This window comes from Sinocyclocheilus rhinocerous, unplaced genomic scaffold (genome assembly GCF_001515625.1).
Source record: "Sinocyclocheilus rhinocerous isolate Xijiao unplaced genomic scaffold, SAMN03320098_v1.1 scaffold1427, whole genome shotgun sequence".
In the NCBI taxonomy this organism is placed as follows: domain Eukaryota; kingdom Metazoa; phylum Chordata; class Actinopteri; order Cypriniformes; family Cyprinidae; genus Sinocyclocheilus; species Sinocyclocheilus rhinocerous.
In genome coordinates, this window is record NW_015632469.1 from 456,429 (window position 1) to 469,869 (window position 13,441).

The following is a 13,441-nucleotide window of genomic DNA, read 5'->3' on the forward strand; positions in this document are numbered from 1 at the left end:
TGACATTTTGTTTGCAAGCTGTTTTAATGATGTCTTTCCGCAATTTAAACACGTGACTGAGCTATTACATGAGATGTTCATTAATGTTTATTTCTTGATAAAACTAGTAGTAAAGATGAAGGGATTCATTCGTGCTCCGTGCTGCCGTTAGAACTAGTGTTCGATCGATATTGGTTTTTTGACAGCCGATGCCGATATCTTGGAAAGCAGGGTGGCCGATGGCCGATATAAAGCCGATATAATTGTATGTATTTTAATTTATATATAAGACATTTAAAATAATTTGAAAATCGATTCAAAAAATAAATGTGTTAAATAAACATACTTATACTTTAGATGACAAAGTATTTTTCACAAATAAATAAATATATAATAAAAATATAATTAAAAACACTGTAACCGTACAGAACTAACTGTAATAGTGTTCATCATCTGTTTGATTACGTCTTGAATTGATTTTCCGTACATTTCTGCCATATGTACATTAACTGACAGTCACCACTAATAAAAAATATAATAAAAAAGGAAGTAAACACTGTAACCAACAGGGCACTCAGTATTCTAGGAAGTTGTGTGCATTGGAAATCATATTTTTTCAAATAAAGCCATGGTAACACTCATTTTACATACAGCATACAGTGGAAATTACATTAATATGGCAGTGGGCAAATGCATAAAGCACAGCATAATTTAAAATCACGAGTTTAAAGTTTGTCGATCGGTCGTCTCCAGTGAAGCTGAACTCTCCTCCTGTCAGTATTCAATTCACATTCATTCGATTTGTTTAAATGATATAAATGCGTATTTGCTGAATGCTGACGGCAAACGAGAAAGTATTATAATGTTTGCCTTTCTAGTACTAATAATATAAAAGCAATCTTTATAATACTTTTTGTATACAGTACATTTTAATTCCTTTGTTTATCTGATTATTAAGTCGTGCCGTCAAAAATAAAAGTCCCACCTCAAACGCATCGGCCAAACAGGAAAACTTATCGGCCGATGCCGATATTTGAAAAATGCCAAATTTTGGCCGATATATCGGCCTTGGCGATATATCGGTCGACCACTAGTTAGAACTGAGGGGTTTATACAGCAATCTGTCACGCCACATCAAAGAGCGCCAAAACGCCATTTATTGTCTGAATTTCTTGAAAAAATTTAATGATTTGTTGGGTACATATGTGTACCGAACCGAAAGACTTTCGGTACGAATACGTGCACCATTACACCCCTAATACTCAATATACACAACAATATAATAGCTACAGTATACAATAAAATAAATTACGTTCAGACTACTGAATATACATGTAAACATATGTTTCTCAGGTGACTCTGGGTAGCAGTCTGCTTGTTTGGTGCAGTCGCACCAGAGTTTATTTTAATTGGACCAAACCTGCCCTTACAGTCCTGTGTCACAACAAACTCCATGCAAAGTCCGGGATTGGTTTCATTTCACCTCTAGAGTGAGCTGTTGTACTGTTTTCTCCATTGGAGACCATGGAGGAATTAAAAAGAAAATCACGAACTATCAGCATTTTCCGCACAATCGAAAAAATGGTGCCTATTAATTAGGGCTGCACGATATATCGAAATTATCGAAATATCGCAGATGTAAATATCGCAATATGCATATTGCAAGGGCGTGCAATATCTGAATCATTTTAATAATAGGCTACTTAAATCAAAACGTTGCAAAAGGTCAAAGTTTTAGTTCGACGCATATAGCAGAGAATTGCTTGACGTTAAAAAGAGTTAAGTGCAATAAGTTGCAGAAAACAACTCTATGCCGTCTCGTCTTGCTGTCTGACAGACTCACACCTGAAGAGCGTGCACAAGCCGCATCTCGCACAGCGTCTCTTCAGTTCTGCCGCACACGTGCAAAGCGCGCGCGCACACACAGAGAGACGTGTTTCAGACGGCGCGCGAACACCGAGTTGATTCGTCTTTTGCATCTTTGAACAGACACATAAACACAGAATTATGTCAATAGTACCCGACTCGACAATCATTCTCGTAAACGCATTCGGTTATGTTTTAAATGAATGTAAACAGCTGAGAAAGAAATCGGATGTGTATCATTATACTGGATCCGTGCAGTCGGATTTAAAGGGACAGCAGCCTATAAATACCTGCTGCTGAATATGTCACTAATGTTAATCAAACAACAAAACAGCTATAACAAAGATTAATCTAAGTTTAATTCATACAGTGAACACCATGCAGTGTTATTTTACACTTAATTATAAAATTTCTGTATCTACTGTTTATTTTATCTATGCTTGTAAATTGTGTATTTCTTTTTTTTCTTTTTTTTTTTACTGACTGTTCACTTGCCTTTAATCAAGTTAAAATGACATATTCTGATTTGTGACATTATTTTTTATGTAATGCTAAAACACTGCTGGTCACTTTCAGAAGCTGTAGTGATTCTTTCTTTTCCAAGAAAGAATGTGAAACAAATTGGTTATATAATTTTCATTTTTATATTAAATATTTTAAAATATAATTGAAATTGATTTGACACACTTTAAGCAATATCGTATCGCATATCGAATATCGCATTTTTTAACAAGGTATCGCATTTTTTTTCAATATCGCACAGCCCTACTATTAATCCGTAAAAATGATGTATCGTTCCACTTCTAATCTGGAGCAATGATCATGTTTTCAAGGTTACGTTTCAAACACTAGGAGTCATGAGTAGATGTTGTTTTCAGTTCAGATGTTTGTTTACTTGTCCATGTTTCTGAATGGATGTTTTGTAGTGAAGTGCACAATGGCTGCTCTGTCCAGTCATGAGTTGAAGTGTGTTGCGGTGGTGGAAGTAGCATCATCTGTTTGCTCATGTTTCTCTTATTGTCTGTGCTGTTTGATCTGTTTTATTTGGTCTTTGTCAGTATTTCCATGTGGCAGCGCTGTGTGAATCACAGGTGGCAGAGAAGCCTTTCAAAGATTTTACTAGAATCCAGAGATGAAACCCGAGTATTGATAAGAATTTTAAAAGCAAGAGACTTCTAAATCAAATACAACCTACTCAGTGTTACCAGTAACATGGTTTATGTAATCAGATTACTTTCCCCAAGTAACCAGTAAAGTAACATATTACTTTTTAATTTACAAGAAAATATCTGAGTTACTTTTTTTTAAAAATAAGTAATGCCAGTTACTTTGTTTTCCCATGTATTGACTGACAGCTCTCTTGTCCTCATGTTAAGAGAAATCAGGAGTAAGTGCAGAGGCGTTGTGTGTGCTGTGTAAACATGATGTTACTGTAGTTCTAGACTGAATATGAACATGCATTCCTCAAAATGAATAAAAACACAAACCTGCAATAACTAATGTTAAATAACACAAACATCCTTTATGTATCTAAATTCCATTTTTATTAACCAATGTCTTTGCTGCTGACCTTCAGTGTTCCAATTCAACCTTACTAATAAGCAAAAATGACTTTAGATAAACATAACCTTTGTTTCACTTTTTTTTTATTGCTGAAGAGTAATTCACTTTTCATCATGCAATTTAGAATGGCAGCACATAAAGGTTTGTTTGAGCTGCGCCCTCTACTGTACAAACGTGAATTTACATTTTTCATTCATACATTCATCATTTCATTTTTGGTGTGAGAGGGCTTTTACATTTGCCAAAAATAGAACTTTTTATATTAAAAATAAACAAGCAAGCCCAGTCCAGATGAGGAAAAATAACACAAAAGTAACGTAATGCATTACTTTCCATAAAAAGTAAAAAAGTAACGCAATTAGTTACCTTTTAAGGAAGTAACACAATATTGTAATGCATTACTTTTAAAAGTAACTTTCCCCAACACTGAACCTGATGTGATTTATTTAGCTGTATTTCAACATTAGTTTGTTTTTGAAAAGATGAGTATCTGTAGCTAATGCACAACACTGTCTGATTATATACACCAATAACATTCTGACATTTAATAACGGTGCCATATCTTCATGCTGTTGCTTAATAATAATCGGCGGTTTGCTTTACAGTGTGAACAAATGGTCCTGATGCTGATCTGAGTTAAGAGAGCGTCAGGTGTGGCTCACTAATGTGTGTGTTTGTCTCGTTTAGGACCTAAACACCATCTACACTCATCTGTTTCACATGGATGTGCTGTGTCACCTCAGAGAACATCAGCTCAGGTGAGACCGACCTCAACATCACGGCCTTCATCTGATCAGTAACAGATGCATCGAATGGTGCTTGACCTTCAGAAAATGATTATCTGTCAACCTTGGGACATCAAAATATTAGGCCTATATGATCACACTTTCTTTAGTTTGGGGACCAATTCCCACTATTTCCTAACTATCAACAATAACTTTTGCCTCAATAAACTCCTAATTTGCTGTTTGTTAATAGTTAGTAAGGTAGTTGTTAGTTTAGGTATGGGTTGGATTAAGAGATCTAAAATGTGATCATGCAGAATAAGAAATTAATATGTGCTTTATAAGTAGGGATTCACCGATATACCACTTTTTCCAGAATGAGGCCGATAACGCTACTTTTATTTTTGGTACTTGCCGATACCGAGTATAGATACCTGTATTTTCATTGCATTTATAATATTTAGAAATGCTGGGTACAGAAAACCAAAAGAATGTGGATAATGTTAGTTGGCTTAGTTTATTTAGCAAATAGATATATTCTTCAGTTATTTTCGCACTTAATTATTCCCATTACAGTTAGGGGTGGGAGAAAAAATCGATCCATCGATGCATCGCGATTCTCTCTCCAAACGATTCTGGATCGATTCTGAGCTTAGTTTTTAACCAGATGCGCGCTGACGCTGAGTTTGCTTTAGAAACACCCCGTATTCTGCTTGCTTCCAATTCCTCACACACATACACCACTCGAACCTTTCGTAAAATAATCTTTCATAAAGTTCGGAAAGGTTTAAGCGAATTACAAGGACATTCGCTGGCTTCATTGCACCGGATGCGTGCTTTGTTTGATGTTACACTTGAAGTGTGCGGTCTCGCCTGTTGGTATTTTCCTTACAAATGCTCTACGAAGTCATCATTTATGTGGTTTGGAATGCAGTGGACTTATATATTTAAAATATGAACCTCACTAACAGAAGACTGCTTTCAATTTCAAATGCTGACGTGCGCTTTGTTTGTGAAGACTGCTCGCGCATGCGGCTGTGCGCGACTCAGTGTAAGTGGTTTAATGCACTTGCGTCTCAAAATGGTTTTATGATGCAAAATGAATGTAAACACAGCCAGTTATGTTTTAAGGGATTAAAACGGATGGGACAAACCACATTACTACTTATATTTCAAAAGAGATCCGTGCGTGAATGCAGCTTAATAGATCTCCCGCTGTCTGATGTTATAGTAAAAAACAACAGTAAAGATGAAGAAGAATCACTCACAGTTCTTGAATGGAAAACGTTCAGATAATCTTAAATACTGAAAGCACTCTTTGTTTGTTGTTTGTAATATGTTTCTATGCTCCTCTTTATTATTTGCTACTTGCTTGTATGTTTTGAAGTTATATTAGTTTAAAATTCTTAACATACAACTGTTTAAAAAAATTTTTTTTCAATTTGTAATTATTTTAAAAAGTACTTAATTACTTATGTAAGGATATGTAAATGTAAGGATTTTAAGATTCTCAAGTCAGTAAACTAATTAATTAATAAGGGGGGAAAAAAGTAAATCAAGAATCGTTCTGGAATCGGATCGTGACTCCTAGAATCGGATCGGATCGGATCGTGAGGTGACTAAAGATTCCCACCCCTAATTAAAATGCAGTCCTCCTCTCAAACTTCTCTCTGTGTTACAGGTCCATGTGCATGACAGCCAGGTACGAGCGCTATGAGGCTAACCATGTTCTCTTCTAGTAAGTACATCTCTGCATGTTAGTAGTGTTGATAGCACATACTGATAGATAGCAGCTGAATCCAGGTTTATCACCTTTACCTAAAACTGAAACCATTAAAACCATTTTCATTGCTTTGAAATAAATAAAAATGAACTGAAATGAAAAAAAAAAAAAAATCAACTAGTTGTCGAGGCAACATTTATCATTTTTATTTTTATTTTGAAGTACTAAAATAACTCCACTTTAAAAAAGTAGACATATTAAAAAAAAAAAAATTACAAAAATTTTAACTAAAATGAAAGTAAAAACAGAAAAAAAAAAATGAATTCAAAATATTTACAAAACTATAAAGGCCAGGACACGCCAAGCCGATGGTCGGTCAATGTCAGGCCAATAATAAATCATCTGTCGGGCTAGTTTTTTGGTGTTTTCCACATGTTGGCTATCATTAGGCTCACAATGACGGCAGTTTACCCAATTCAGCATGTTGAACTGGTATTGGGGCCATCGGTGAGAGTGAGAACTCTGATTGACGTGAACTAGTCAGTGCTAAAGCGAAAGTGATGAAAGAGAGCAAGTAAATCAAGTCAGCACCGACAGAAATCAGACTGAAGGCTGTTCTAATGTTAATTTTCTTACCCGAGCATTCCAATGCACTAATATTTTCATAACATGAGTCGCTTAAAATAATGAAAGCTATCAACATAACTGATATTCAAAATGGTAAGCAAGTCGTGCTTTGTTTATATTTCGTTTATCTGCGTATATCACATATATCCTTTTTTTCTGTTTCTCATTTTAAATGACGAATATAGACTATTGATTGCTGCTGATATAGACTGTTAATTCCTCACACACAGTTGCTAGTTTGCAGTCGCTGTAGTCTGTGCGGTGCGTTCAAGTGCAGCTTTTTGGTCCAGCAAACACCGTCGGCTTTCATCGGCTCTAGTTCTTTGAAGTCGGCTTGGTGTGTCGTAGCCTTAATGGTATATCAATCAGTGCGTTTACATGCACCCTCTTAATGCGATTATAATGAGATTTTGGCAATATTGCAATACTTTGATCTAAATAAATGGATGCACCGAGTGTTCGGCAGCCGAAATTGTTCGGTCAAAAATAGCAAAAAAAGGTCTTTGTACCGAACAATGACGTGACGCAATCAAATAGAGGCGTGCACTAATACAGCAAACATGTCGGCAGTGTGAAAGCAATTAAAACTGTCCGAGAAAGACACAAAAATCATTACAAGCACCGACAGCAAGAGACTGTTTAGTACTGCATCACATGTCTTCCATGAGAAGAGGAAGAGGTGATTGTTGCTGGTTAATGTTTGATGATTAAAATCGCGAAATGGCCTTAAACAATTAAATAAACAGCAGAACGTTATGTTTTCTATGTCTCGTTAGCCAGCGTTCAAAATCCAAAGCGCGAGGCAAATCTGCACTGAAACTGTTACTCGTCAGCTGCTCTGTAACATTTTTATGATTTTTTTTTTTTTACAAGGCATGTCACAATGTGATACGTGTGACAAACATCTTCCCAAATTCGTAATGAGAATAATTTATTAATCTGCTGTTGTCAACAAAATAAAAGCTCCATCAACATTCATAAATGTTAGTGTTGTAATTTTCCTGTTGTTCTGTAAAATCAAATCAAAAGTGAGACAATAATAATGATAATAATAATTACAACAGCTCTATTAATACATTTATTATAACATTCACACATAGTGTTCAAATTGGGATCTGTAATATTTTCTAATGTTTTAAAAGAAGTCTCTTCTGCTCAGCAAGGCTGCATTTATTTGTACAGTAAAAAAAAAATAAAAAATACATGCCTGATTCAAGAAGGGGGTCTCAAAAATGGCCAAAAAATATTATTTTACTAACTTGTTAATTTTAAGTTAAATTGTGATTTGTTGGTATAATGTCTTCTAGAATGTTAAAAAATGTTCAGTGTTAAATAAGTATTTTTAAATTGATGTTTTGTAATTGATTTTTTTCTTTGAAAAGCGAGACAAAACAGTAAAAAGCACATTTTGGCTATTTAATTTATGCATAGGTGAAAAAAAATTGGCAAAATACATGGGGGAAAAACGCGAAAAATTCGGCCTTCGGTCCAGTGTTTCATTTTGTTCGGCTTCGGCCAAGAATTTTCATTTCGGTGCATCCCTACTAAATAATGCGATGAAGCTCATAATCTCAGCAAGCGTAATCGTATTAACATAGGTGGCGTATGCCGATTTTAATCAAAATATACAGGCATGTAAACACCTTAATCGCATTATTGCTGCTCTGACCAAAGTGCGCATGTGTTCGGACGTACATTAATGACGTGACACGCACCTGCAGTAATACGCAGATTAGAAACGATGGTGGGGAAGAAAGCATCACATTTCTATGGCGCCAAATGCACGGAATACAACCATACAAAAGTGTTTTGCATTCGAAAGTAAATAAATTAAAACAGCAGCCAGTTTACACACCTATTTTTTCTGAGTCCATCATTTGTGCTGTGCAGTGGCGTATGGGAATAATAGCGGTAAAAAAATAACCACAATTCTTAACGGATAATAAGAATAATGGAAATTGCATGTAAACGGGAGTGAAGAGATTTGCTCTTGACATGTAAACATCATAATTATGATCATGATTATTGGAAATAATTCGTGGCGCATGTAAACGTATGGTACTAAAATACACCGCAGCAGACGTCCTGATGTGTGACTGGGCTCATGTGGAGGGTTTTGATGGCCTGTGTTTGTGTTCCAGTGCTGACAGCATCTCCACGTGCTGGTTTGTCCTGCTTTCGGGCTCAGTGCTGGTCAAGGAGCACATGTATCTGGCGCGATGCTGGTATGTACCTCACTTCACTCTTCCACACGTGTGTGTGAGCTGACAGATGACTGCATGGTGAAGTCATGATGTTATAGGTGTTATATGTGTCAGCCTCAAACAGCAGGAGTTTCACTTCCTCAACATGCCTTTCGTTTCTCTTTACTCATTCCAGCACGAGACTTCCTGATGGTTTAGAAAGTCATGTTAACTAGTACTAAATAAAACAAGGTTTTATTTCAGACATGTCATGTTTTTATATTTCAAGAAAAATTGGAGTAGAAAAATAATGTTATTTTTTGGTCACAATTTTGTGTGTTTTTGGTCACACTTTATTTTAAGGTCCAATTGTTGTTATTAACAAACCATTAACTACGACTTTTGCCTCAGTAAACTCCTTATATGCTGTTTATTAATAGTCAGTAAGGTAGTTGTTAAGGTTAGGTATTGGGTAGGATTAGTGATGCAGAATATGTGCTTTATAAGTACTAATAAACAGCCAATATGCTAGTAATTTGCATGCTAATAAGCATCTAGTTAATAGTGAGAATTGATCCCTATACCGGAGTGTTACCGTTTAAAAAACAAATTGACATAAAAATACCTTATTTGCAATTTAAATGTTTGTACAGCTTATTTTTTTTAGTGTTAGTAAGAGTTTGACTTTTGATTCATTATTTAATAAAAGTTGTTTTTGGTTTCCGTTTTTGGCCAAGTGCATCCTGAATTTTGGTTTCCGTTTCAGCCCAGAATTTTTTTGATGCATCACGCATCACTATTCAAAATGTTTTTGCAAAAGTGTACTTTTTTGAACTTTTATTCTTTACGTTGCATTAAAATTGCAAAATACCCAGCTTAGCAAGTTACAAGCAAATGTTATTATTATTATTGTTATTTCTAAGACAGAAATGTACTACTGTTGTAACACAACTGCTCTGTAAAATAAAAAAACTTATGCTTTATGATAAGTAAATGAATTATTTTGCTCTACAAATTAATTTACTTTAATAAAATTACAATATTTATGTCTTAATTTCATCACTTGAGAGAGTTAAACCCTGAAGCTTTTATTTTAGCAGGCAGCTGCAGGAAGACCTTTAATTTCAATTATAAATGCTTCTCATTACAAATCTGTGTAAAATGCATGAAAGCATAAAATGCTGTAATCATCTGTCCACAAAAATAATGGAAATTATATGAATGTGAAAAAGTATAACTAGCTCAAGCTGCGTTCTCAAATGCAAATTAAACTCACAGCACATGCAGTGAACACAGTCTATGTACTTACATTTACATTTAGTCATTTAGCAGACGCTTTTATCCAAAGCGACTTACAAATGAGGACAATGGAAGCAATCAAAATCAACAACAGAGCAATGATGTGCAAGTGCTATAACAAGTCTCAGTTAGCGTAACGCAGTAAACCTAGCAAGGTAAATAAAAAGAAAACAGATAGAATAGAAAAAGAATAGAGCAAGCTAGTGTTAGAGGCCTTTTTTGCTTTTGTATAATAAATAAAAAGAAATCAAATGGATAGAATACAAAAAGATTAGAGAAGCTAGTGTTAGTTTTTTTTTTTTTTTAAGAAAACAAGCAGTTAGTAAATGAATAGAGTCTAAAAGGGGCACGTTTTAATTTTTTATAAAGAATAGAATTAGAATAGAATTACATATTAGAATATACTTATAGACTATATACTTATTTCATTAAGATACTATCTGTTGTCTGAGAGAAGAGAGAGTGAGAAAGTACAGCTGGAATCAGTGTACTGCACAAAATGAATATTGAAACAGTTTTAAATATTCAGAATTAAATATTCGGTATGTATCATAATCTATGCTTTTGACATTACTTCTATGAATTCCACAAGTAGACTTGTTAAATTGTGAGAAGGGATTTGTGTTTGTTTGATTTGTTTTTCACAAATATGAAGCCTCTTGGCTGGAGTGTTTGTGTTCATTGTGGGTGTGTTTTGTCTTGAAACATAAAGGGAAGTGTGAGTGTACCCTGTGTGTTTGCTGACCTCTGCAGGGGTCAGGGGCAATGAGGAATGCGGAACTCATGTCGCTAGAGTTTTCCAGCTGTGTGTGTCATGAACGCATCCAGACAGGAAGCGGCCCTCACCCCTCACTTCTGTGACCAGACCCCGTACACACACACACACACTCATGAAAATCAGGATTTCTCAGAAATAAGAAGTTGTTCTGCCGGACAGAAGAATCTGAGTGGGAACGTTTCGGATGCTTTGAGCCGGTTTGACTGCATTACATTCACTCTTTGGTTGAAGCCATTGGTCCTTGCGTCACGGATAAGCGACTCTCATCTGAGGACGCTGGGCTCCTGTAGCAGCATCTGATTCATTCTTAAAGGACCGGTGGAGGTGTGAGTGAGCTGTACGTCTCACAGTCTGTGTCAGCATGTCGTTGTCTCGTCTCATTGTGAGTAACAGTGGTTTTTCTGTGACTTCTGAACTCAGATCTGCGTGTTGTGTGACGAGGCCGTGCTCACGTGTCGTGTAGCTTTAACTGCAGTCACTGGCTGCTGGTGGTTTGTGGGTTCAGTGTCAGGAAGAGAAAGTTCAGCTCAGACTCTTACTTCTGCTGATGTTGAGCATGTTCAGCTCTCAGACGTCTTTATATCACTCGTGTTGATGTGTTCATGTCTTATTTTATATATGAAATGATGATCCGACAGAACATGATTTTTCAAATTTGAAATGTGAAATTTGACAATTTTAAAATTTGTGCCACAGTTATTAAGGTGCTGTGGGTGTTTTCTTCCTGTCTGGTGTGAGATGAATCCCTCCTGAAATATGTATATTACTTTTGTACAGTAAAATGTATTTCTCAAAGTAATAATTATTAAATATAAAACAATATTTTAAGAATATGACACAATTTTTTGTTAATGTTGTAATTTAAAACAATGAACCTACTTTTTAATATTTAAATGTTTATTGTTATATGGATTTATTTGATTACCACAGTTTTTGGTAATAAATTAATATTAAATCATAAATCCAGAGAAAAAAAAACTTCATAGGACCATATTATTGTAAAAAAATGTTATAATCTGCCAATAATGTTTATTTATACATTGAAGACTAACCAGTGTTATATTAAAGTTGAATAGATTATTCAGTTTCTGTGGTGTTTCTGTACCTGAATATTATTGTTATACCTACCTGAAAAACGTAAAGCACAGTTAATTTCAGTTATATCTTGTTATTGTATGTATTTGTGGCATTGCTTGTCATTTATTTGTGCTTATTTTAATACTGACTGTTTACTTGTCTTTTGCAGTTAAAATAAATTCAATTTAAAATCAGTTATTTTTAAATATCTTCCTCATAATATAAATATGAATCAACAACATTATAAATTGTAAAACACAAATACACAGCGTAACGAAACATTTTTAGATTAGATGATTGCAGTTTAAAAATGTCTAAAAAATACCCCCCCCAGAGTCATCTAAAGGGGGAATTCCCACTCATTTTCCAAAACGAAATTCAGGCACTGAACATATATTTAGCATATATTTAAAATACAGGTGCTGTATTACCTAAAAAAATTTTTTTTTTGGTAACTTATTTCAAAAAGTGAAACATTCATATATTCTAGATTCATTACATGTAAAGTAAAACATTTCAAAAGTTTTTTTTGTTTTAATTTCGAAGATTAGAGCTTACAGCTCATGAAAGTCAAAAATCCAGTATCTCAAAATATTAGAATATAATGCTTCTCTCGTTGTTTCTGTTTCAGAAGTGTCTTGGCAGCCCTTTTCCTGAAGACATCTGAGCGTGGTGACTCTTGATGCACTGACTCCAGCTTCAGTCCACTCCTTGTGAAGCTCTCCCAAGTGTTTGAATCGGCTTTGCTTGACAGTATTCTCAAGCTTGCATCATCCCTGTTGCTTGTGCACCTTTTCCTACCCAATTTCTTCCAGTCAACTTTCAAAATATTAGAATATTTCCTAAGATCAATAAAAAAAAGGATGTGCAAAACAGAAAAGTTCAAGTTCTTTAAAGCATATTCATTTATGCACTCAATACTTGGTTGGGGCTCCTTTAGCACAAACTCCAGCATCAGTGAGGTGTGGCATGGAAGCGATCAGTCTGTGGCACTGCTGAGGCACTATTGAGCCTTCAGCTCATATCGACTGTTTCTCATCTTTCTCTTGAAAATATCCCATAGATTCCATGGGGTTCAGGTCAGGCATGTTGGCTGGCCGATCAAGCACAGTAATATCATGGTCAGCAAACCCCTTGGAAGTGGTTTTGGCACTCTGGGCAGGTGCTAAAGTCCTGCTGGAAAAGGAAATCAGCATCTCCATAAAGCTTGTCAGCAGATGGAAGCATAAAGTGCTCCAAAATCTCCTGGTAGATGGCTGCATTGACTTTGGACTTGATAAAACACAAACTTCTGACGGTGTTTCTGTTTCAGAAAAGGCTTGGCAGCCCTTTTCCTGAAGACATCTGAGCGTGGTGACTCTTGATGCACTGACTCCAGCTTCAGTCCACTCCTTGTGAAGCTCTCCCAAGTGTTTGAATCGGCTTTGCTTGACAGTATTCTCAAGCTTGTGGCCATCCCTGTTGCTTGTACACCTTTTCCAACCCAATTTCTTCTTTCCAGTCAACTTTGCATTTAATATGCTTTGATACAGCACTCTGTGAACAGCCAGCCCTTTCAGTAATGACCTTCTGTGACTTTCCCTCTTTGTGGAGGGTGTCAATGATCGGCTTCTGGACCATT

The 13,441-nt window shown here is 35.5% G+C and overlaps 1 protein-coding gene across 1 annotated transcript in view; it reads left to right on the top strand.

Moving 5' to 3' along the window:
• Positions 1–13,441, top strand: part of rapgef6 (Rap guanine nucleotide exchange factor (GEF) 6) — a 105,230-nt gene that overhangs the window by 11,982 nt on the left and 79,807 nt on the right. The window contains exons 2-4 of the mRNA XM_016555419.1: positions 4,096–4,166; positions 5,815–5,871; positions 8,625–8,708. Of these exons, the coding sequence (XP_016410905.1) occupies positions 4,096–4,166; positions 5,815–5,871; positions 8,625–8,708 (212 nt within the window). The remainder of the gene's footprint in view (positions 1–4,095; positions 4,167–5,814; positions 5,872–8,624; positions 8,709–13,441) is intronic.